At 40.7% G+C, this 27,476-nt stretch overlaps 1 protein-coding gene across 2 annotated transcripts in view; it reads right to left on the bottom strand.

The window, feature by feature from the left end:
- Positions 1-14,597: 14,597 nt before the first annotated feature.
- SLC25A1 (solute carrier family 25 member 1) overlaps positions 14,598-27,476 on the bottom strand; it is a 31,134-nt gene continuing 18,255 nt past the window's right edge. The window contains exons 3-9 of one of the 2 annotated variants that reach the window (XM_075275415.1): positions 26,635-26,734; positions 26,277-26,415; positions 22,858-22,942; positions 18,692-18,796; positions 17,824-17,939; positions 17,087-17,160; positions 14,598-16,900 (exon numbers count right to left, since the gene is read on the bottom strand). In XM_075275415.1, the coding sequence (XP_075131516.1) occupies positions 16,786-16,900; positions 17,087-17,160; positions 17,824-17,939; positions 18,692-18,796; positions 22,858-22,942; positions 26,277-26,415; positions 26,635-26,734 (734 nt within the window). In that variant the 3' untranslated portion in view covers positions 14,598-16,785. The remainder of the gene's footprint in view (positions 16,901-17,086; positions 17,161-17,823; positions 17,940-18,691; positions 18,797-22,857; positions 22,943-26,276; positions 26,416-26,634; positions 26,735-27,476) is intronic. The other variant, XM_075275424.1, reaches the window with a different exon arrangement.

The following is a 27,476-nucleotide window of genomic DNA, read 5'->3' as shown; positions in this document are numbered from 1 at the left end:
GTTTGTATAATGAAAGTTAGAGGACATTAACACTACCTGAATGAACATCCATTGTTTCTAACCAACATATGAGTCTGTTTGTGTCCAGCCACTTTCCTGTATAATGCCAAGGCCCCACGGGACGTAAACGCCGCAATTTGCTCGCAGCGGAGACGCTGCGGGAAAATCGCAGCGTTGTACAGTGCAGGCAAAGTGGATGGGATTCATGCGAATCCCATCCCCACTTTGTGGAAAAGATTGCAGCGTGGACATGCTGCATGTCAATTAAATCTATGGAAACGCCGGCGGCTTTCCCATAGATATGATGTTAAGAGAAAGTCCATAGTCCATGGTCATGTGATGGACACACAGGTGCACAGCTCGTTACCAAACAGATGTCTGATTACCGTGCTGTGACTGTAACGAGCTGTGCACCTGTGTGTTCATCACATGACCATGGACAGAATTTTATCCACTAAACAAAGTATGGCAGCAAGCAGAGATGTAGAAAACCATGTGGAATTGGTTCAGAAAGAATATTGGAAAATTGTATAACTTTTCATTATACAAACACTAATATTTGCTTCTTAGTATTTGTCTGAAATTGGACAACCTCTTTAATTACAGTACACAATTATTAATATTGTATAATTAAATAGATGTAGAACTTGTTACATATTTACCTTCATAGCAATGTAATCATTGGCTTTTGATTTTAAAGTACAGAAATAATAAAAGTACTCCATAAAAAAGGCAAACAATAACAATTAATATAGTGAACATTTTATAGGGGCTCTATCAGCAAAATTCTGCTAATAGAGTCCCACATATGCGTGCATAGCCTTTACAAGGCTATTCAGGCACCGTAAATGTTATATTAAACCCTGGTCCCGTTTTTAAATAAAAACATCCTATTAATATTATAAATGTGAAAGTTTGTGCGTTTGTGAGTTTTGGATGTTCGGATGTTTGTTCCTCAATCACGGAAAAACCGCTCGACCGATTTGGCTGAAATTTTCCACAAACATAGTTAATACACCCGATTGCGCAATAGGCTACTTTTCGTCACAATAGCGCACATACGTTTGTGCCAGGACCCCCACAAAACCCAAACTCACACCACCATCTCTGCAATCTCACACACTTTGGACCATAGCAAGCCACAAAATTCATATTGCCCTCTACAGCCTCGCCCCTAACCCCACACAATCACATATACATATACTTTACCACTTTGCCCCTCACCTTAACGATACTCCAGGAGGCGCTCTATAACGCTCCGGAGCAGCCATGTTTGCCGACCCCCACCGCTCTGACAATCCGCGACACCGCCCACCCATGTCAATACCCCTAGGCGGTCTAATAAATGCAAAAAAAAAAGTTTAAAAAAAGTATAAAAATATAAAAAAAATAAATAAAAAGGATTAAAAATTCAAATCACCCCCCTTTCCCTAGAACACATATAAAAGTAGTTAAAAACTGTGAAACACATACATGTTAGGTATCCCCACGTCCGAAATCGCCCGCTCTACAAAGCTATACAAATATTTTTCCTGTTCGGTAAACGCCGTAGCAGGAAAAATGGTCAAAAGTGCCAAACTGCCATTTTTTCACTGTTTTGATTCTGATAAAAATTTGAATAAAAAGTGATCAAAGCAATAACATTTCCCAAAAATGGTAGAAGTACAAAGTACACCCGGTCCTGGAAAAAAAGACGCCCTATACATCCCCGTACATGGACGTATAAAAAAGTTACGGCTGTCAGAATATGGCGACTTTTCAAAACATAATTTTTTTCAACAGTTTTGGATTTTTTTTAAGGGGTCAAAATGTAAATAAAACCATATAAATTTGGTATCCCCGGAATCGTAACGAAACACAGAATACTGGGGACATGTCATTTTGGTTGTACAGTGAACGCCGTAAAACCAAAGCCCGTAAGAAAGTCGCAGAAATGCATTTTTTCTTCAAATCCACCCCATTCTGAATTTTTTCCCTGCTTCCCAGTACATTATATAGAATAATTAATGGTGGCATCATGAAGAAAAATTTGTCCCAGGAAAAATTAAGACCTCATATGGCTCTGGGAGTGGAGAAATAAAAAAGTTATGGGGTTTAGAAGGAGGGGAGTCAAAAACGAAAATCAAAAAATGCCACCGGCGGGAAAGGGTTAACTTCAAATACTTCTGTCCCAAAGTCACTATGTACAGTTTTTCAGAACACCGTATAGCAGCTCAAATACAAAGTAACTTCAACACAAAAGTCTCACGTATTCTCTGAATTACAGCAAAAACAAGATACAAAGTTACATTTCATATCCCATCCCTTATACACAGTACGAAAACCTTACCCGCACCTGTATATACCCACTGCTACAATCACCGCAGACGAAGTCGCGGGTACCAGCTAGTTAAAACATATATGCAAAACTTACTGAACGTGCACCATGGGCGGGGATGCACAGTGCGACGTCAGCTTCAGGCACGCCTACCTCTTCTGTCCTCTTGTAGTGACGCCCTCTGGTTCCGTGTCTACTTCTGTCTTCTTGTCTTCAAAACCCGCGCCTGCGTAGTAGCGCTTCCCTCCGGAGCACTACTGCGCAGTACACTCACGAACTGCCATTAAGTAAAATGGCGAGTGAGTCTGCGCAGTAGCGCTCTGGAGGGAAGGCTATTCACGCATGTGTGGGGCTCTATTAGCATAATTTTGCTGATAGAGCCCCTTTAAAGGGGTTATCCAGGTCCCAAAAATTATCTGCATATATACACAGCAGTGCTAAATACTGCTGTTGTAATCACTAGTTGTGATTAATTAGACAATGTAAACTAGAGACAGGCAGTCTGAAAATACACCAGATTTATCACAGTGGCTGATGCTGGATGATAAATCTGGTGTAGCTTTACATTGTCTAGTCTAAATCTATACCATCTTTTAGTTGGCTTACTTTGAGCCTAAAGTTTTAAACACAGTTTTGTCACATCATGGTGCATTTAAAGGGATTCTATCATTAGAATCCCTTTTTTAACTAATACCATGTAGGAATAGCCTTAAGAAAGACTATTCTTCCCCTACCCTAATTGTTCTCTGCGCCGCCGTTCCATAGACATCCCAGTTTTTCTCGGTATGCTAATGAGTCTCCAGACAGCACAGGGGGTGTTCCCCCATGCTCAGCTTTGGATAACTTTGGGCCACAGATGCCACAGTGTGCCGACATGGTATATTTTGGAGGCATATATTGGAAAATCCTAGCTATGTATACATCAGATGTACATTGCAAAACACAATATAAAAGAGGTCCTTCCTTACATTGAGAATACCAGAAAAAAATCATTGAAGGCGACCCAAGGCAGAAAGCAAAAACCTTTGTACAGGTCCAGTGTCTGCTAAATGCAGAGCTATACATACACTGCAACCTCTGTACACCACCATTAACAGGATAAACATTATGCTTCCTTTTCTTCCACCCTGTAGGTAAAATAAATGCATGTTCCTTTAAATGGAGCCTTTGTTACCTGAGAAACTGCTTAGTTGTTCTGCTCTGTTATGATTTGTTATTACAGGTATATATGTATACACTGTGTGGCTCTGTGTAAATCTTTTTTTTTGTTGCAGGATTTTCATGGGACAGGCCACAGTATTAAGTAGCGGCCCCACATTTTTTTTTACATTACCTGGCAGTGGGAATGATGTATCACTCAGCTGTCGTCTGGTTGGAAGAGGTTATGGGTTCTCCCTGAGTCTGGAAAGTGCCCAATGCTAGAAGAGAGACATTTGTTGTGACCAGGGGCATTATTAGGGTCTTAAAAGATACTGGGCCCAGGCTGCAATGCATATATATCAAATTGTCCTGCTGTGCCAAAGACTATTGTACTTCACCTCTGATTGAAGTCATTCTGTTTCTTCTCCTTCTTCATTCCCTGCAGACCACCATGCTTTTTCCAGTTTTGACTCCTCTCTAAAAAGTTTGCCGCAAGTTTGCCTAATAGTTTCTTCCTGATGCTACTCCTAAGGCTGCTTTCACACGGAGTAACGCTCCGCTCATTCTGACACATAAACACGTGTCAGAGTGAGCGCTGTCAAACAGAATCCCATTGACTTCAATGAGTGCCGTCTTACGCGCACTACACATTGAAATCAATGGGAGGCTTTTTAACCCATTGATTTCAATATGTAGCGTGCGTAAGATGGCACCCACTAAAGTCAATGGGATTCTGTTTGACAGCGCTCACTCTGACACGTGTTTATGTGTCAGAATGAGCGGAGCGTTACTCCGTGTGAAAACAGCCTAATACTGTGCAGGATGGATCCCCCAGATACTGAAGTGCAGGAGAATCCATGCCATACAGATAGCCCCACTGAAAATACTAGTTAAAAAAAAGATAGTATTCCATACAAATACTAATATCACACATAGGGCTCTCAGAAATATGCTTCTCCAGTGAGTCCCATTAGAAATAGTGTCTACAATAGTAATAATTAGAGATGAGCGAACACTGTTCGTAACAGCCGTTCCAAACAGCACGCTCACAGCACGCTCCCAAAGAAATGAATGGAAGCGGCCGGCACGCGGGGGCGTTAAGCGGCCGGCCACCGGCAAAGTCTGCGTGCCAGGTGCTTCCATTCATTTCTATGGGAGCGTGCTGTTCGGATCGGCTGATCCGAACAGTGTTCGCTCATCTCTAGTAATAATGCCTCTTGGGTAGCACCATTTTAGTAATGACCTCCTTAGTATTACTGTTGCCCCAGTGTGTTCCAATGAGTAATTGGTGTCCAATAGTAATAATGCTTCCCAGCATGCGACAATTGAAAATAATGTCCCTCAAGTAATAATGGCCTTCCAACATGCCCTCCGAGCAATATTGTCCACAATAGTAGTAACGTTAATCCTACATTCCCTTGTTATTAATAGTATCACCATAGTGCATTCAGTAGTAATAATGCATCCGCAGTGTTCCTCCACTAGCATTAGTATCTGCAATAGTAATAATGCTACTGTAATATGACCATGCTGGAAACAGTGGTCCCAATTGTAAAAATGCTCCCCAAGCATACTCCATAGCAGTTACCCGGGACTTCGTCTGCGGGTTGGGGGTGGCGCTGATCCGCTTATATGTACGCAATCGCTGCTCCAGTTTCATGTCCCCCTATCTCTGCTTCCAGTTTCATGTCCCCCCATGTCTGCTTCCAATTTCATGTCCCCCATGTCTGCTTCCAGTTTCATGTCCCCCCATCTCTTCCTCCAGTTTTGTGCCCCAGTGTCATGCTGTTCTATTTCCTGCTCTTTATCTGCTCCCAGTTTCATAGGCCCTGTAGATTATGTCCCCCTTGCGATGTGTAACACAAATAAATAGTTGTACTCACCTTCCCACGCTCCCTCGCCGCTCTCTCACTCCACTGACGCCGGTACCCAGAGGTTGCTATGACAGCTGGAAGTCTTGCGCTGGCTCCCCGGCCTGTCAGTCTTTCGCTTCGATTGCAGCCTATGGCAGGTAGACTGGAATTGAAGCGCCGGTTTTATGCAATGCACTGCATAATTCCGGCGCCTCTATTGCAGGCAACGCAGCCAAGGCTGCAATAGAAGCAAAAGACTGACAGGCCGGGGAGCCAGTGCGAGGCTTCCGGCTGTCATAGCAACCTGACGCCGCCCACAGAGGCTCCTCCGGGTGCCGGCGTGGAGAGGGGACATGGCTGCGCCGACGGATGACATGTGTTCAGGGGAAATGTGGTTGATCCCTGGGGACACCGACCTAGGGACACCAACCCGCTGCACTGACCTGTTATGTGGTGTGTTGGGTGCAGCAGCCTCCTCTTTAGCTGTCCACAAAGTGAGTGTGTAGGCAGTCTGGGATAGCTGCGGCGCTGGGACCATGTGGGCTGCCACCATCTTCCTCACTGGTCCCTGCTCAATCAGCACGCCCACATTCAGCCCCCCTATGTATGGTGCCGCAGCGCTGGCTCCACAGGCCGCCCACACCCAGCCACACACCAATAGAAGGTGCGTGGCCAGACCAGCGCTGGCGGAATGACAGCTGCTACAGCTGAGCCGGAGGATTCTTTTGAGGGTCATGGTGGCGATTTGGGGTGAGTGAACTACATTTAAAGTAGCCTATTACCTCTTCCTGGGCAATGTGTGTGTGTGTGTGTGTGTGTGTGTGTGAAATTTCAACAAAATCCATTCAGCCGTTTGGCTGTGATTGAGGAACAAACGTCCAAACACACAAACCAACAAACATCCAAACACACATGCATTCACCTTTATAAAATTAATAGGATAAGTAATAGTATTTCTTATTGTGCCCTCAAAAGTAATAATGCTCTATAAGCATGCCCCCATTAGTAATAGTTCCCAATGGCAGTAATCCTCCTACAGTGTGCCCCCATTAATAACAGTGCTTCCAAACTGCACCCAATAGTAATAATGCTCCCCCCAACCTACCCCTATCTGTAATGTGGTGCTGGCCTGTTGTAGTCTTTGGCCTAAGCGAATACTTTGATCATACCAATCATAATACAAAACAACCGTCCTGAATTTTAGGTACAGTCCTATGTGGCTGGAGGTACCCAGCAGTTTGAAAGCAGGCAGAGATGGTGCATATTATTACTACATTCAGGAAGCACACAGACAACTGACTGACACACACTATTACTCCAAATTGGATTCAGACCCCACAGTGGAATACTCCAAAAAACTAAAAATGGTTATCTCCGGCCTATATGATGGAGTAGAAAGTCTAAGCGGCCTCATACCAGCAAGTCCAAGGACGGGGACTTTTATATACTTCCAAAACTACACAAATCTGGGAACCCAACTCAATTACTCCTTCACTGAAATAAACTTCCTAGACACAGTCATCAAGATACAGGACAACATTGAAAAGGATGCAACAGAGCACAATCTGAAATGTTTTTACACAAACGCACAAAGCATGGGAAACAAACAAGGAGAACTAGAGCTGATGATACACAAGGAAAACTATGACGTCATCGGCATCACAGAAACCTGGTGGAACGACATGCATGATTGGAACATACAGATGGAAGGATACAACTTATTCAAAAAGAATAGAACTAATAAAAGAGGGGGTGGAGTTGCATTGTATGTTAAAAAAGAACACATCTCCACAGAAATTACAGTTTTACAGAATGATAATCTACTGGAAATTATTTGGGTAGTAATTCAAGGGAAAAACAATGATAAGGACATCATACTAGGCGTTTATTACAGACCACCAGGACAGACAGAAGACATGGATGAGATTTTTTCACAGCAAATGACCACGCTCTCAAAGAAACATGAAATAGTGATCATGGGAGACTTCAATTACCCTGACATTCATTGGGAAACCCACACAGCCAAGAGTAAAGGCTCCATCAAATTTTTATCCTCTCTAGCGGACAACTTCATTGCCCAGCTAGTAGAAGAAAACACGAGAGGAACATCCATTTTGGACCTAGTCCTAACCAACAAAGAGCACATGGTTAAGGGACTACGGGTAGCAGGGACACTGGGATTCAGCGATCATGCTACACTTGAGTTTGAGGTTGCAAGAAGAAGAAGACCTGAGAAGACACAGACTTCAAGGCTCGACTTTAGCAGGGCAGACTTCAAGAGCCTGAAGGCAAGGGTTAGCAGAATTCCATGGTGCAAAATTCTTAAGCACAAAAATGCACATGAAGGGTGGGAAATCTTCCGTAGGGAAATCATTAAAGCACAGGAACTAACAATACCTAGAAGGAAGAAAAATGGGAAGCACCTAAAAATATCAGGATGGATGACCAAAAAATTACATAACCTGCTAAAAAGGAGAAAGGAAACATACAAAAAGTGGAAGATGGGAACTATACCTAAGGAAGAGTACACAGCAGTCTGCAGACTCTGCAAGACAAGCATCAAAGGAGCTAAGGCTGAACACGAATTGAAGCTTGCAAAAGAGGCAAAGAGTAAGGTAAAAGGATTTTGGGGATATGTTAAAAGCAAAAGAAAAGTGAAGGAGACCATTGGAGTCCTGAAGAATGACAAAGGAGAAACAGTTAACATGGTGGAACAGCAGGTGGAGCTACTAAATTCATATTTTGTATCCGTCTTCTCCCAAGAAACTAATGGAAATATCGACATTAATGGTGATGGAGATGAGGGGAAAGAGGACTCCAAGCTGACTATAAGTGAAAGTCTGGTAAGAGAGCACTTAGCCAAGTTACAGGAAACCAAGTCCCCAGGACCAGATGATTTACACCCTAGAGTCCTGAAAGAGATAGCAGAGGAAATAACAGAACCCCTTGCTATAATCTTCGGTAAGTCATGGGAAACAGGAGTGGTCCCTTTAGATTGGAAAAGGGCAAATGTTGTCCCCATCTACAAAAAGGGGAAAAGGGACGATCCAGGAAATTACAGGCCGGTAAGTCTGACCTCGATAGCAGGAAAAATCTTTGAGCAAATTGTCAAGGAACATTTACTTCGGTACCTGGATGGGAAGGCATTAATTAACCAGAGCCAGCACGGCTTTAGGACCAATAAATCTTGTCAGACTAACCTGATTTCCTTCTACAACAAAATCACTGAATGGTTGGACCAAGGGAATGCCGTGGACATAGTATATCTTGACTTCAGTAAGGCATTTGATAAAGTATCACATAACCTTCTTATTGAAAAAATGATTAAGTATGGCTTTGACAAAAAATCAGTTAGGTGGATTCACAACTGGCTTAATGATCGGGCACAACGAGTAATACTAAATGGCTACACATCCAACTGGAAGAAAGTCAAAAGCGGGGTGCCGCAGGGCTCTGTTCTGGGCCTAGTACTTTTTAATATCTTTATAAATGATCTGGACGATGGAATTATTGGGGAACTCATAAAATTTGCAGATGATACGAAGATAGGAGGAATAGCCAACACTAGAGAGGAGAGAGAGTGTATTCAAAAGGACTTAGACACACTGGAACAATGGGCTGAGGCGAACAAAATGGTATTTAACAGGGACAAATGCAAAGTTCTACATCTGGGTAACAGAAATGTAAAAAACATATATAGTATGGGAGGAATAGAACTAAGTGATAGCATAGGGGAAAAGGACTTGGGCATAATAGTAGATCACAAATTCAACATGAGCCAACAGTGTGGTGCTGCTGCAAAAAAGGCTAATAAAATTCTGGGATGTATTAAGACAAGCATTGAATCTAGATCAAGAGAGGTCATTATTCTGCTGTACTCTTCCCTGGTCAGACCACACCTGGAATACTGTGTACAGTTCTGGGCGCCTCAATTCAAGAAAGACATCGATATATTGGAGCAAGTCCAGAGAAGAGCAACCAAAATGGTGGAAGGTCTGCAAACCATGTCCTATGAGGAGCGGCTAAAAGAACTGGGATTGTTTAGTTTGCAGAAGAGAAGGCTGAGGGGAGATTTAATAGCAGTCTAGAAATATCTGAAAGGTAGTCACAGTGCAGAGGGATCTACCCTATTCTCATTAGCACAAGGAAGTACAAGAAGCAATGGGATGAAACTAAAGGGAAAGAGATACAGATTAGACATTAGGAAAAACTTTCTGACAGTGAGGGTAGTGAGAGAGTGGAATAGGCTGCCACGGGAGGTGGTGGGCGCTCCATCAATGGAAATCTTCAAGCGGAATCTGGATAAACATATAGCTGGGATGATTTAGGAAAACCTGCACTCGCAGGGGGTTGGACCCGATGGCTTTTGAGGTCCCTTCCAACTCTACCATAAGAAAAAAAAAAAAAAGAATAAGAAACATCACTGTATCGGAAACCAATTGACTGCCCTACCTACCTAAGATGGGATAGCTTTCATCCTAAACACATAAAGAACTCCATTGTCTACAGCCAGGCCATCAGATACCATCGCATATGTTCAGACCTTGCAGATAGAGACAAACACCTTGGGGGCCTCAAAAATACATTCTTGAGACAGGGTTACCATCCAAGAACTATTGATAACCAAATCACCAGGGCCACCAGAATACCAAGATCAGAGTTATTAAAATACAATACCAAAAAGGATAACAATCGGGTGCCCCTGGTCGTCACATATAACCCACACCTGGAGATACTTAGAGGAATCACACGCAAATTACATCCACTACTGCAAAAAGACATCCGCCTAAAATCCATATTTCCAGACCCCCCTCTCCTGTGCTACAGACAGCCTCCAAACCTCAGGAATATGGTTGTTAGCAGCTCACTGTCACCTCCAACTAACACAGGAACATTTCCATGCGGACAGAAAAGGTGCAAAACCTGCCCTCACATACTGACCACTGACAGGATAGAGATACCAAATTCTAACAGAGAATATAAAATCCCAGGTACGTTCACCTGTAACACACCTAATGTAGTGTATTTAATAATGTGTACCAAATGTTCCACTGAAAATTTATATGTTGGAGAGACGGGCCAGAAGCTTAGAATGAGAATTAATTCACATCGCCATACAATTAGAGAACAAAGAATGGACCTTCCCGTGTCAAAACATTTCAGCAGTGAAGATCATAATATCACCAATGACCTGAACATTTTGGTTTTAAGAGGGAATTTTAAATCCAGAAAACAGAGACAGATTTATGAGTAGAAGTTTATGACCTTGTTTAACACTCTCGAGAAAGGGATGAATCTCTCACATGGGTTCATGGCATCCTACAGAAATCACTGAACTGAGACAGCCAGCCATAAAGACACTGTGTGAACTGATAACATTAAAAACTGATGAATTGTTTAGTTGTATAACCAATAACCTTCTTCCACCCTCCCTCCTAGAATTCTATTCCTGTGTCCATCTTGTAAAAATAAATATGCAGCCTTCAGAAATTATTTTTAGATATACCTGAAGAAGAAGTCGAGAGCTTCGAAACGTTGTAATCTACCATCATTATTAGCCTTTAAAAAAGGTATCAACTACTGAAGACTCTCGAATTTTTTTGTTTTTTATATTTCCCACCTTTTTGGGGAATGTCTGATGTTTTGATCACTTTTTATTCAAATTCTTATGGGAGACAAAAATGGTTAAAAATGGCGTCCATGCTCTTAGATTCATACCTGCTTATTAAAAAAAAAAAGTCATGTATGGTGTCAAGGGGGCTGTCCCTAGAGGGCAGCAAAGAGAGGCACTGTTCTCCTAATTACATCCAGGAAAACAGATTTGCATATTTTTCCCATAATCCCCCAGTGGAGAAGAAATAGCTTGTAAGTTTCCATTCGCCTGTGAAGGTGCACACTTTCCCTGAGGAGAGGAGTGTTATTATTCCCTGTATGGGATAAGGCATAAACTATATACATAGGATTTTCTGCAGTTTGGGGCCCTCTAGTGGAATAAATAGGATCTGCATTTTCCTATCTTCAGATAGAAATTGTGTTAACATATTGTTGTGACTAAATTTCTTGTTCTTCTTTAAGTTGTATGCTTTATGATGCTTTCTATGTACCACTGTACCTGTGACCTTTTGAACGATATTGTGCTTCTTGTATGTAAAATTTAAAAAATCTGTTCAAAAATAAAGAATTTAAAAAAATAAATAGGATCCATTTTTATTTTCAGTGTTCTGTGTTGGTAGAGATGAGATGCTTGTAATGAGCTGAGTTTGCTATTGAATCCAAAATTTTGGGGGTTTACCACCCTCTTGGACATGTTCGCCCACCCTGTGCTCAACTTCTAGCTTTGCCTCTGCTGTGGGGGGAATGGTCCTGTAAATGGAAGTGCATGTTGAGTCAAACACAATACTACTCTGTGTATCCGTATAGAATTCACTTGAAGCAAATGATTGTCCAGTGGGAAATATCTATCCATATATAACTCCTTTCCAATCAGAGAACCATGAACCAGAACACTGTAAATACAGACCATCCTGCAGGCAGCATGTTATAGAGCAGGAGGAGTTGAGCAAACTGATATATGGAAAAGGATTCAGTATAATTTACCCAGTTATATCACTGTTCTTATGGATTTAGGAATCCAATGAGTGGTCCTATGCAGAGAAGACTTTTAGTTACTGGTTAGGACCGCCCACTGCAGAGCACTGCAGGAGCACTGCAGATCCCCTATATTCAGTAGACCGGGCACTTTCAGACACAGAGATACCTAATGTGTTTGTGTTTCACAGTCATTTTCTACTTTTGAATGTATTCTAGGGAAAGGAGGGATTTACAACTTTTTTTAATTTTTTTTTCCCCCACTATTTTATGAGAGATTCTATACATTGATATTGCGGCTGGTCATAGACTCCCCCCCCCCTTCCCAAAAGTAGAAAATAAATTTTTTGTTGCTGACTCGAGTATAAGCCGAGGGGGGCTTTTTCAGCAGAAAAACTGGGCTGAAAAATTTGGCTTATACTCGAGTATATACGGTAGTTTCATAATTTTGGTATGTATACAGAGATAATATATTTGACATCTTTTTTGATATTTTGCCTGCCTCTAGGGAGTTTATCAGCATCTTCCATTGACAATACAATGTTGGTCTAAAATAAAAATCTTAATTATCATGAATTTCAGGAAATATACTTACCAGTGAATTACATATGCCTATGATTAAAAAAAGAGAGTGGCAAAGTGGGGCCCCGGGCAAAATTAAATGTGGGGCCCCAAATGTTGAAATATTGTACCTACTACATAGTAACATTCTGTTAATGTGATGCACTGCAGTGCCTATCACTGGTACTTACAGGGGTGTTCCTAATGTATTTAAGGCCAGGGCTCCCACTTTGCGAAAACGCTGCATTTTACAGTAACTGCAAAGTGGAGGGGATTCTGGCTAATCTCATACACACATTGCAGACAAAAACAACCTGCAGCAGAATAGCTGCGTTTTTATAGCATGTCAATTATACCTTCAGAAATGCAGGTGTAAGGTGCATATAAATCAGGTGCACAAAACCTATGTCTACCCCTGTACACAAGAAAATACTTATATACATACAGAATTATCAAGTAGAATCGCTATACCAGGGCTAAACACTGTCATGTTACCCACTGACTGCTATACGAGGACTAAATACTGTCATGTCACCCGCTGACTACTAGACCAGGACTAAATACTACCATGTTACCCGCTGACTGCTATACCAGGACTAAATACTGTCACGTCACCTGCTGACCTCTATACCAGGACCAAATACCGTCACGTCACCCACTGACCGCTATACCAGGACTAAATAATGCCATGCTGCCATTCACGGTATTTGTTCAGAAGAAAAGGTTCGGTGGTCGGATGACTAAGATAGGTGCATGGACTATCTCCTCCAGCTGAGAGATGTTAAATGAAGACAAGATGAATGGGAAATCCTGCACTCTTGATCCACCACAATAGATAAATAAAACTTGTTTTTATTAATAGGGTCGTATATAGTCCAAGTGCAGAGGTCGGTAGAAAAAACTAGCCTACGTGTTTCGAGGCTTTAAGCCTCTAAGTCATGGCATAGTTAGCTGAAGTGGGACATGAAACTGGGGGCAACTAGAGGGGGACATTAAACTCTGGCAGCTGGAAGGGGACATTAAACCGTAGGAGTAGCTGGAGGGTGACATTAAATTGGGGGCAACTAGAGGCAGACAGGTCCCCCTCCAGTTACCTCCACGATTTTAATGCCCCCCTCCAGTTGTCCCCAGTTTAATGTCCCCCCCCCAGTTTAAGTGCCCCTCTTCATCTAGCCCCAGTTTCAATTCCCCCCTCCATCTCTGCCCGTTTCATGTCCCCGCTCCATCTCTGCCCCCAGTTTCATGTCCCCGCTCCATCTCTGCCCCCAGTTTCATCTCCTCCCTCCATTTCTCCCGTTTCATGTCCCCCCTCTATCTCTGCCCCTAGTTTCATGTCCCCCCTCTATCTCTGCCCCTAGTTTCATGTCGCCCCTCCATCTCTGCCCCTAGTTTCATGTCGCCCCTCCATCTCTGCCCCTAGTTTCATGCTTCCCCAGTATAATGTTCCCCTTCCACACAGTACACCACACACACACACAGTCAAACTGCATCTCACATCCCCCCATTCCCTCTCAGTATCTTAGATGACTACATGTGCCACTGTGTGATCTGTAGGCATTCATTTTACGCCAGCCAAACATATGCTGAATAGACACGTCGTATACACACAATCGACTACACATCTCTCGACTGCACGAGACACTGACACACCCACCTAGTCACATGAACGTGTGATATCACACAAGGTCCTTGTACTGTAGTGAGGCTTTCCTCCGATCACCGCAGCCTTTTATCTGTTATAAGAGCCAGCAGTGATCGGAGGAAAGATTGTTAAGTAAAACATTTCAGGGGCAGAGCGGGACATGCAGGGAGCTGCACAGGACTGCGGGACTTTCCCGCTAAATGCAGGACGGTTGGCAGCTATGTATACCCAATGGGTGGTCCGGAAGTGGTTAAAGTATCTTCAATAGCTGTTAGCCAAATACACGTTCAGCCTATAACTCAGGCAATCCTAGATATAGTAGATTTTTTATAAATCTGTTCCTGGGCACTCTATTTAATGTGGATGAATAGTTTCACATAAGTCTCTTCCACCACATATTTTGCATTCAACACTCCATTTATGTTTTATGTTTTCTTATTTTGAAAACCTAAATGAATCAAGAAAAAACATGTTTGAGTTTGTCTTTGTAGACAAGAACAGGAATCTGCTTTATTAATATAGTAGTGAATCATTTTAGCTTGAGGCGGATGAACTGGAACTTGTGGCCCAGGGCTTTCTTTCAGCGAGAAGCACAAACAAATGTATACATACAGGCAGAGCATCAGTTACAGTAGCTGTAATGTAAACATAAAATATTTCAAGTATCGGCTTTAACAGATAACAATGGAATCCTACGGTGTTTTTTTTTTTTTTTTTTTTTTTTTTTTTTAAGGAATTTTATCTGCTGGGACAATACACAATGCCTCAAGCAGCAGTGGAAACATGTATGTACTTATACAAGCTGAGCCATTTTTTTTATTCCAGCATATAATGATGCTCAATGATTGGATTCACCATCAAATTGTGGACTACAAATCCAGAGACACATTCATATACATGGCCTTAGGTTATGTGCACTGTAGGGAAGATAATTGTGACATACATAGCAGTTAAATTAGAGAAAAGCATCATCTTCATAAAATACACAGGCATAACAAATGCGCTATACATATATATACCAAATATACATACTATATATGGGATTGTAAATACCATACATTGCAATGTACCTCTTATGCCATACACTTTTAGTGATCTCTCCTAGGTAGTCTGTATACGGTGTACAGATGCTTGTATTGTAAATCACAAGAAATGTAGTGAGCCGTATGTCTCAGCTCACAACATAACTAAACTTCATTGTTTTGCATGTGTCTTCATTTAGCACAGATGTAATCGATACAGAAACTCTTCAAGTTACACAATAAATTAGACAATTTCCTAAGAATGCATCAACATTAGCAGCTTGTAACTATTCTACTGTGAAGGGGTTAACAAGGATCATTCCAAAGCACATTCTGTCTCCCACTAGTGGATTTGTCCTAGGAATTTGCTCTCATAGCTGGAAATGTTCCTATTATTTTGGCTTTTACGCTGATATTTTGGCAGAGGTAGTTCCATACCCCTAGTGAGCACAGATGGCAATTTGGCACAAATTGTTTAAAAAAAAAACAATTCACTCATACAAATATAACACAGCTGAGAAACACACACTATGGTAGATATATATATATATATATATATATATATATATATATATATATATATATGTTACACACACATCTCTTATTGCATAGGGAAATGAGAGTGCATATCTTTTCTATAGGTTATAAAAACATTTTTTACGGAATAAAAACAGCAATTTTATAAATCCACGTTGATATTAAAAGACATTTTAAACCATTCTTTGATAAGAGATGTAACTGTGAACTTATCTTGTGTTACACACTTGGTATCCAAGATACTACAAATCCTGAGGGCTTATAATGACCAACTTATGGTCTTCTTATGCTGCGGCCATAGGGTGTACAGAGTGTAGCTATAGCTGTATTCTGTGCTAAGGCCGCCATTGCTTTACCTTCAATTTGTGAGTGAACATAAATTCATTTCAGCTATATCTCATTTTTGGCCACATGGTATAAGCAAAACTACACAGACAGTAATGATATGAAACGGATGTAAAGCGACCTGTGGCCCAAGTACTAAATACGGCTCGAGCTGCATTTGGTACACACGCGGCCGCAGCCTTAGTCTAGAAGGCACAGAATAAATGCTCATATGAAGCAATGCAATCAATTGTACAAATGACATTGTACTGGGAGAACAGCTAGTAAACCTACAGCTTCAGGTTTTTTTTAATGGAAAATATTAAATATTAATTAATACACTTAAAAATATGCTGGTCCTCACTTCAGTTCACCAATGGTGGACACTGTACTATATGCTGTACGGATTTTCTTTTACTTATTAATGCCTTTATGACATTACTCACAAAATACAGCATTAGACGGTACGCAGTGCAATAAAAGACCATTTTTGTAGGCCTGACTTAAAGTATAAAAACATTTTCACAAAGAAATAAAAATGTGTATGTATATTAAAATGTTAACCCCTTCACTTTTGTGGTAATGGTGCTGCAAGGTTGTTTGGCTTTTGGTTCTTAAAGGCTTTAGGGTAAATGAAAACCAGAAAAGGAAGATACTTGAAAAGAAATTGGATAATGTCTTCAGGAACTAGAGGCACTGGAACATTTTAGTACAGGAGATTTTAGTGATTGAATGGACTCTTTGGCACCCTGGGGATTCCATTTCGGTGGGATCCTTGGTTTATCACAATGGTCTGAAGTTTCAATCAGTCTTCCACACCTTGTTCAGCACCTTCACCACTTCATCATAGATTATAAAGACGATAGCCACATCAAGACACACACGTCCAAGACGAGGAATAGTTCCCTTGTAGAACCTGCAAGATGAGATATGTCAGCCATTACAACATTGACAGAACAAGATGTCATAAGGATGTTACAACACAACTATTGAAAAAGAGCAAGTAGAAAAATTGGCAAGAGATAGAAGAAAAATAATGTGACAAATTGTCTTATAAATCTTAAAAAGGCATAGCTGAATATTTAGAAAAATGAAGACTTACGCTCGGGGTCCCTCGTATTTGAGAATCTTATAGGCACAATCCCATGTACTTTTGTATTTATGTGCTTCCAACCCCTGCAATCAAAAAATAGGCATAATACTCTATTATATACTCTATTAGAAACATAAAACCATTCCAATTACTGGAAGAAACGCACAGTTGTTACAGTCAATATATCTGATTATTCAGGACATAGCAGACACATTACCAGCCTCTATCCAGAAATCAAGGCAGTATTCAGATATCTGAATCCTCAGGAAAATTACTTCCATGCCAGCTTAAAAGGAGTTGTCCAGGAAATACAGATTTTTGCCAGGAAGATGAAAAATTAAAAAAACAAATAAATACCCCACCCCTTCAAAAAAAATGCGGACCGGACAGGGGCCTGGGACACTAGAGGTGAGCTAGTTTTTTTTGTTTTTTTTTAACCCCATCTTCCCCGGCCTCCTAGCAAAATCTGTAATTTCTAGACAACACCTTTAAGTCTATTTGCAAAGACAAATTTCTTTTAACCTTTTTATTCTTAAGTAAACAAATATACACATCTGTACATAGCCACATAATTTCATGGTTTAGGAATGAGTTAAGTCTCAACCTTTATATCGTGAACTTATTATATTAAAACAATGCAATACTACCGACATCTGCTAAATCGATCCATTTTAGATTAGCTGAACTATATTGAAACAGTCTCTTTCTATCAGTTATTATATAGTTTTTGAGTTTGTTCACATTACCTGCATTCTAGTCTTGACCACATCCAGGGGAGTGTTACCAAACACACTAGCAGCTCCTGCAATTGCTCCAAATGCACCAGTGATAAGAGGGTTCATTGGCTTGTTAGGGTTGTCACCTGCCAAAGATGAACACATCTCAAGAGACCTATTTGCATAAGGCATACTAAATAGTGACAATCAATATGTAATATCTCTGGAACGCCTAGAATCTCCTATATCTCCTATGTCATTGTCCTCAACATTAACACTAGACTGTCTCTGTGGACTGAATAAACCAGCCCTTGATCTGTAAGTCCCATGGAGTCCCCATCGTCTCTCAGTAGATTTGGGTAAGACCGTTCCTCTTTTATCTAGAGCCCGGTTTGTTATGTGTTTTTTGACCGTCTTAACATGAATATTTATTTATGATGATTTATGTTAAAGTTAATTTTTATAGTTCTTTTGGTCCTCTGCTTGTGACAATAAATTGTTGGATCACGAAGGTTATCTAATAACATTGTAATTGCATGCTTTGGCGTCCCAGGCTTGCCATTTTGCCTTTAGCTATAGTATGTCAACATGATCGAATGGGATGTTTGATTTCCTTACATTATGTAGGGTCTTCCAACTATTTATTTTTTCGCTCTCTGTATTGAAGCATCAATTACCACCCCCTTGTTTACTGTTGGTTTTTGACTGTGTACCTTTTCACCCCTTTTCCTGCTGTATTTAAGCACCACATTTTCGCTGTTTATATGCTATACTTTTGCATTTCTGCACTGTTTATAAGACTGTTTTTCTATGTACCTCATGTTCTATGTTTTAGCTACTTTTCAATAAATACTTTTGAAAGTAAAATATAACGCAAGAAAGGTCTTTTGGGGTTTACCTCTGTACCAGTTCCTTAGTGAGGTCATGACAAAGAAGCGGATAGCCTGGTTAGATCCCTGCTTGAGGACTGTAGCTGTGAGACCTTGATATGTTCCTTTTATACCTACAAAACAAACAATGTTTACCTGCAAGTATAGAAAGTGTAAAAGCTTCAATCCACAATCGTGCCATCTTATACAATACAGGAACCAGAGGCCCAGAACTTATCCATGTTAGGGTTCTAATTCACAAAAGCATATATCTCAATGTTCTGGTTCACAATAAAAATCTCACACCAAACCTATAATTCACAGTGAAAACACCTGTTGCCCTGCTTCACAGAGCACTCTATGCACCCCATGTGCTTCAGTATTTCTAGAAATCCCCACTGCTCTTGGATTGACCACTGAAGAACAGAGGGAGTGACTTAGGCTTCCACATTGTGCAAAGAGTAGTCTTAGAAGCTAGTGGCCATTTTACAGAAATGAAGTGGAGACTGGTTGATACAACTGTGCATTATGAAATTTCTATTATGAGGCAGAGGGTTGCTTAAAGTTATTTTTATTTCAGCATTCATTAGTTTAACTACTTCTGGTCCACCAGACTTTAAAAATCTGACGGGTGAGCATATACATCCGTTCTTACAAAGTCTGCGACAAGATCAGTGACAGCGGACTCCTCATAAACAAGGCAGGGACGTTAAATAAACACAAACATAAAACTAAAACTAACAAATATTGCCATCACTAGTACACACAACTTCTAGCACTAGCTATCACTTTAAGATAAAAATAAATTTAAAAAAATCAGCTTATCTCACAGAACTATTTTTTTTATTAGTTTAAACTATTAGTTTCTTTAAGCAAAATTATCAAACTGAGAAAATTTAGAATATAAAAGTAATTTTAAGGAACAATCCAGTCTTCTCTATAGCTTTTAGGACTACATGTACTGTAAGGCTGAAAATGCGGCTGGTCATAAGTGGGGTAAAATACAAAAAAACCCAAAAAACTGTAGAACCAATTTACTTAACCACTTCAGTACCGGGCCATTTTGTGGTCCAGGACCAGACACATTTTAGGTTTATTTTGTATGTGCGGTTTAGAGGGCTGTAACAATTTTATCATATGACTCATTCAACTAATTTTTGCGTTTTTTCGGGGACACATAGGGCTTTATTTTTATGTTGTTTCTATTTTCGAATGTGAATTTTTTTTTTTTTATATCCGGGAAAATATAAACAAAATAGGAGGGAAATTGTGTCTGGTTTTCACTTTCCACAAAGTGTCATTGGAGGGGCTATAATCTTTAATAACGGCATTTTATTGGGTATTATTTTACTTATTTTATTTAAAAAATGTTTTAACTTTTTTATTAATTTTTTAATATATTTTTTTCAGATGGTGTCCCCATAAGGTCATAAGAGACTTTTGGGGACATCTGATCACTTTTTTTTTTGTATTGGAGGCTGATTTCCCCTGCAGCTGGAGCTGGTACATATAGTCCCAGTTGTAGGAGGAATACAGCCTCCTGCACGCTGTATATGCAGTATACAGAGCTGATCTGGGTCCTGTAGGACCCAGCAGCTCATGTAAGACACTGAGCCTGGCGGATCACGTGACCGCCGGGTCAGAGGGCAGCCGCATCATGGCCGTACGCATAGCAGCGTATACAGCGCTCACTGAGCACTGTATACATAGCGATCGAGAAGGCAGAGACGGGAATAAACCTTCCCTGCCTTCTCTAAGGGAACACCTGTTGAAGTTACAGCCGGCTCCCAGTAAAAGCAGCTGCACGATCTTGTGCAGCTGCTGTGTTCTGACAGAATGTACTGGCACGTCCTGTCAGAACAAGGCAACTACTTCCCGGACATTTATAGTCTATTGGCGGTTCGGAAGTGGTTAATGAGCTAGAGATGGGCAACCAACTGAAAATCCATGCCATCCAGTCTCACACTGCCATTGGCTAATGATTATGCCACCAGCCATACACTATTCAGTGAGGATTGCTGATATGCAAGTAAACAAAAAAACATTTAGTGGCGCAGTGTGGCATATAAATAGTAGGTGTAGCATGTGAAAAAGGGAGTGTCCTAAAATCACCATTAATTGGAATGGCGTTAAACTGTTCAATTAATCATGCTTTTGATTGTAACTGCCCCGTCCTAATTAAAGCCCTACCTTCTAAATTAGAATATAAATGATATCTCTGTATTTCAGGCCACAGAAAAGGACCTGGCTACGTATGTAAGTGAAGTCACCTTAGGGCTGGGTGTTTATGACCTAAATCAAAAATCACAATTAATAGCCCACTTTACCTCAATTAAGATTAAAAGCGATTATTTTAAAACCACGCTCCTTTTAAAAGGATGAGTATGTGTTGGGTGAACCTGGCGAGCTTCATTTTGCAAGGTTTACCTAATGGTTTCGTTCAGACCAAGAACATCCAAACCGAAACTGATATTTTATTCTCAAGTCACATAAGACTCCGGAGTATAATAAGCAAAGGCGACCAGGGGAGGTGATCAAACATTTAAAAAAAATAAATAAATAAAGGCCCTCTCTTGGGCATCCATGTGACTCCATTTTCTCTTCGGGCCTTCTGACCACTGAAGCCTGTGATTGGACTTCAGCGTGGTGTGACGTTGCACTAAGAGACTTCAGAGTATAATAATAGCAGTTTTGGATTGGGTGTGTTTGGTCTGAATAAAACTGCAGATAGAGACTTGCGAATATTGTAATAACCAAACCAAAATAACTGACATGCACAAAATCATATCAGTTATCCTGGTTGACATTCAGTTTCGGTTATTTTTTGACTAATTGCCAAGCCTGATGTCACCATGTCCTTTCCATCTATTGCATAGGACTTGCAACGGCAAGTTCACAGCAGTTGCAGGAACGGACAGTGGCGGTGGACACCACAGCGCTGGGAACAGGGGAGTATTATTATTATTATGAATAATAAATTATTATTATTATTTTTTAATGTTTCACCTTCCCCAGCTTCCTCTGTGAGTTGTCAAATTTGTGGACAACCCCTTTAAAGAGGACCTTTCATGGTTTGGGGCACAGGTGGTTTTATATACCACTGTCGGCTTTCACGATCCGTGCCACGAGTGAAGAGCTATTGGTGCAGGTACCGTAGCTCTTCACAGTCAGAAGGGCTTTCCTGACTGTCTGTCAGGAACGTCCTTCTCCACAGCAGCGCCTATCGCGCTGTACAGTGTGAGCGGGGAGGAACGCCCCCTCCCCTCTTGATAATACTCATCTATGGACTAGTACTGTGGGCAGAGGGAGGGGGCGTTCCTCCCCGCTCACACTGTCCAGCGCTATAGGCACTGCTGTGGAGAAGGACGTTCCTGACAGACTGTCAAATGAAAGAAAATTACCGAGCAACCCACTCGTCAGCAGTCAGTCTTTGTAGTAACTGCCGAAGACTTGGTTAACAAATGGGAGCTTCAAATGGGAGCTGACAGACTGTCAGGAACGCCCTTCTGACTGTGAAGAGCTACGGTACTGGCACCAACAGCTCTTCACTAGGGGCACAGATCGAGAAAACCGACAGTGTGCTGAATTCAGTGCACTGTCGGCTTTCCAGCGGTATATAAAACTGCCTGTGCTCCAAACCATGAAAGGTCCTCTTTAACATTTTTCAATGACTTAACACTGAAGCAGTTTAACTAAATTTAGACATTCAGGTTAACTCTGCTACATCTATATTTGAGCACTGAAAGGATTCAGATACCAAGGGCTGCATGTAAGAATTCACATCAGGTACTGGCATGTTCTGTTTGTATGTTCCTAATATATAAAATGGGGGAACTTATCAAATCCTGCACCTCAGAATTCTGGTGTTAAAAAGTCACAAAGTAGAGATTTGCAATTTCTGAGCTAATTTATGGTAAAGTTTGAGAAATTCTGCATTTTTCCACCACTCAAACTGCTTTTGAAAAGTAGGAGAGAAAGCGTGGTTAGACTTTTTAGCCGTCTGTACTACAGATTTATCAAAGGTGCAAAACTGTCACAATCCCACTCCAGTGTGTGTGTGTGTGTGTGTGTGTGTGTGTGTGTGTGTGTGTGTGTGTGTATGAATGTACAGACTCAAGCAGAATGGACTTAAAAAATTCCCCTCATGATAAATCTCACACAATGTATTCAAATAGAGAGGAATAAATGCCAGTACCTTGGACGCGTATGATCTCCCTTACTCCATGGAAAAATCCTTTATATTTTGGGTTTGGGGAGCATTGGTCATGAATAAACTTTACCTGGACAGAGAGAAAATAAAGCTTGTTACTGCTACATTTGTCAGTGACTTACCGCGAGAAGACTAACTATTGAAGGATATGGTTGCGTTCACATTAAATGATGTAGAACTTTTACTTCCATTACATAATTAAACACACATTAAGGAAGAAAACGCCTGTCATGTTCTTTTTACATTATAGTCGGTGTAAACGGACAGAGGGGGCGCCAACAAAATATAATAACAGTAGTGTGAGCATACCCTAACAGAAAACAGTTCGGTAAAACATATGACATATTTCGTAATGTCCAGCACTCATTCAGATTCTCTAAAAATAAAACTATTAAATGTCCTTCTATAGTATAGACTGCAAAACATCTAGTATTTCCTATGTGTTTTAAGCATGTCATTTCATAGTGCGGCTCGGTCACATCCACAAAGCACCAATTGTTGCGGCACAGCCACAGTATACATTTGAAACAATAATAGTGGTACAGATACTGCTTGGGAATTAACAACTACCGTACTTGCTGTGCTGCTCCTGTATTTGCTATTGCTTCAGTGGCAAGTAAAGGTGAGCCCCTGCAATTACCATGTGAAATATGGGGCCGGGATGTCCTGTGGAAGGGCACTTGAAGGCAGTTTTTCCCAACTTCAGCATTTTACAAACCCAAAAGGTTTGGAACCGGCCATTCCTATGGCACTACCACAAACGTCCCTGAGATGGAGATGACCCTACAGCCTTCCAGAGGAAAACCCACTGGTGATTTACCAGATTGTCCATCTAAAGCAACTGTGGCCAGAACTGGGCAACATATCAATGATATTACACTAGGCACAGCTCGGTGTTGTTTTTTCTTTGTTTGTCTTATCTACTGAGCACCATTCAAGAGTGGGGCTGCTTTTCATCCAAGAGAGTGGGTTCACTCACAGTTTTGCTTAAGAAAACTGCCATGAATTAAGAATGAGATCTAAACATCCTTCAAGAGCAATTTCTCCCAACCACCCGGGAGCAATTTAGTGATGAACAATGCCTTTTCCTGCATGACTGAGCACCATGTCACAAGGTAAAAGTGAGAAGTATGTGGCTCAATAAAAAAAAAAAAAAAAAAAAAAAAAAAAGCATTGAAATTTTGGGTTCATGGCCAGGAAACTCCCCAGATCTCAATCCTTTTGAGAACCTGTGGTCATTCCTCAAAAAGTGAAAAAAAAATACAGTCTCCAAGGAATTGTAAGAAAAGAATGGGTTGCCATCATTCTAGATTTGGCCCAGAAGCTGATATCCAGCATGCCAAAGTGAATTGCATAAGTCTTGAAAATAAGGGTCAACACTGTAAATACGTTTTTCCATAACTTGATGTATTTGTCAATAATAGTGTAAAAACTTGTCACATACTTATGATTGTATTTCAGTATAGCATAGAAACATCTGACAAAAAAAATCTAAAAATACTGAAGCAACAAAAATGTATGTCAATCTCAAATTTTCTGGCCCCAAGTGACTGTTATAGAATGACAATCTGTAATATTTCACAATGAACACTAGGTGGCACAAGACTACAAAATATATCATAACTACCTGTATCAACATAAGAAAATGTGAATTTGTTTAAATGGGCAGAGTAAGGTTAGGAGAGAGGCATATGTAACAAATATGTACATTTTTTTTGTTGTGTTTTAATAGTTTATGAAAGGACCAGTTCTAGAACATTTTACTGGAATCATGGATCCTATTTATCAGAAACTGGAGTCCATAACATGAATCACATGACTGCTTTCATTTTCCAGAGGTCGCACTAGCTACTATGTGCAATGCTCCACTCTTTATTTGATAAATCCCCTAACAGTTCTATGGAAACTGTTTTTATAAGTGTCTTTTTCAATGCTGTGGCTCTCACCACTGAAGTTATAGAAGATTTATAGAACAATGACTTATTCTTAGGATAAATTATCAATTTCTGACCGATGGGGGAAGCAACAGTGAGCCCCACTTCTGCTTCACAGGCCAATTAAGGCTGTGGTCACACTAAGGCTGTGTGACTGTTTGGAGACTTTGTCCCTCATTCCGCTCAAAATATGTGGAGACAGTAGTCATGTAAGTAGGATTTTTCTCTCCGCCGATTTCAGGCGGAAACCAGCGGACTCCGCGCAAATCATGTACACTCATCGTATTCAAGTGAGCAGGTCTGAGCTGCAAAACCTAGCATAGCTCCTATGCAATGTATGGTGCTGTGCTTGGTATTCAGTGAAGAGGCTGTAATACTTACCTGAACACTAATCTCATCGAACCGTTGATTGGTGGGAAGCCAGAAAGTCAGACATCACCAATTTGATATTGGTAACCAACCCTAAGGATATGTCATCAATATTACAATCCTGGAAAACTTCTTTAATGTACTAACTCATTTTACTTAACCTCTCTCTCTCCACCACTACATATAATCACTGATCCATGCATAGGGTAATGCAGCTGCATCACATATATCTAGTTATCCACACTGCTTTCAGGCAAAAAAAAGATGTAAAATAGCAATAATACAAAATAAAGTGCAGAAATAAAAAAGAATATACAGTATACCAATATGCACACCTTTCTTAAATCAAGCAAACAAACTATTTTACAACATATTTTACACATGAAGGGTAAAGATACGTACTATAGCACCGGCTACACTAAGGTCAGGCGTTCAGCTAAAGGGTTGTGCACGACTTGGCTGCTTTCTGCTTCTTAGGAAGTGACATAATGTCTGTTGGTCACATAGTCATGTTGCAGCTTAGTCCCATTCACTTTAATGGGGTGGAGAAGTGGGATTACCATGTGACCAATGGACATAACGTCACTTTCTAAGAAGCAGAAAGAAGCTATGTTTTCAAGTCCTGCACAACCCCTTTAACACAATGAAAGATTGCCGCCTGTGACTTATCAGCAACCTGGTAACAAGTCATAGGCAATAATCAATACATTTCTCACTGTTGTATGAAAACACTCACAGCCTGGCCTGAATGTATGTACTGAACACAGCCAGTGACTTTTTTCTTTCTGTGCTGACCTCATTCAACATTGACCATGACTCTTTACATTTTAACACTGCTTTTCAGCAAAAATAATAGGGTCACAACTTTATGGGGGGGGGGGGGGGGCATGACTGTCCATAATAATACACACTCTCCAGCTGTTGTATAGCTACAGTTCCCAACATGCCCTAATAGCTGAGGTTGAATCCCCCACATGATGGTGTGGATGTAGTTTTGCAAGAGCTGGGGAGCCGCAGGTTAGAGACTACCACAGTATTTGAACTAATGTTCTATGACAGGTAAACAAATGTTTCTGTAGACAAATGTGTATCTGAGTTTACCTTAATAGTTTCCATAGGACAGACCACCACAACAGCTTCAGCTACCCCAGCCCCCAGTCCACACACCAAGCTGCGCTTACTGTCCAGTTTCCCATGGGCATCTCGCATATGATTACTAAGGAACTCAAACATCCCAAATCTGTAAATACAACAATGAAAATAAGTTACATGCTGGAAGAGAAAAACATTATATGAGAATAATATATGATCATATTTTGATTTTCATAAATATTATTATACATTATAAAGGAATATAATCATGAGAACAATTATGTTAAAGAAAAGCATGAAACTCAGATTTTGTGGATATGTCTACATGACTTTAATGTTTACAATTTTAAGAAAGTGAGGCATTTACCTTACAGCTGCCTTTGGAATGGAGCCATAGAGAAGAGAGCTGAGCCCCCGATATAATCCCTTCACCCCATGACCCTGCACTGTTTGCTTCACACAATCCCCTAATAAGAATAGAGTGGTTACAAAAAGTATGTCATAATGTAACAAACTTATTCTTAATACTACCACTGAAAAAGGCTTTAGCTCCACTCATCTTATAGTACCACTGGAAAAGAGTCCGCGTTTACCTTATGGTTCTCAGCAGAATACAGACAGGCCAAAATGGCATAGGGTGGAGATAGCATATTGATGATACAACCACTCACTCCCCTACTATCCAGGTGGGGTGGATAACTGTATTCCATATGCACACAAAGTTTGTGTAAAAGTTCACATAACGCAAAAATTGTCTTTAATATATGGACATGGGGAACCGCTGACAAATTTTGTGCGCTTATGTATTTTGGGCAAAATATTATCTAACACTTCATGGTTACTAACATTTTTTTGGCTGCAGAAGCCAGGCCCTGTTTTATTGGTTGAGGTTAAATGGGGTTCTGGCACTAGGTGGGTCCAAGTATAAAGCTGCCTGGTCTAAGAGTAGGAATTACTAATAGCCAGCACTATGCGTCTTACGTGATCACGTGACCTGCACCTCACACAAGAACGCACCCCCTCATTGTAAGCGTTTGAGTGGTAGTATTATCAGTTTCATGTACTTGTGCAATACCCACCTTATACCATTTTGGCCTGTATTCATCACGCAGAGAACCATGGCTTTATCTGATATCAGGTAGATGTGATATGCTTTATAATGATGCCCTTTGCAGGGAAACAACATTCACACCCAACACACTTTGCTAC

The sequence above is a fragment of the Leptodactylus fuscus genome, chromosome 1 (genome assembly GCF_031893055.1).
Source record: "Leptodactylus fuscus isolate aLepFus1 chromosome 1, aLepFus1.hap2, whole genome shotgun sequence".
Lineage (NCBI taxonomy): Eukaryota > Metazoa > Chordata > Amphibia > Anura > Leptodactylidae > Leptodactylus > Leptodactylus fuscus.
The sequence above is the reverse complement of the archived record's forward strand: the minus strand, read 5'-3'. Positions and strand labels throughout refer to the sequence as shown.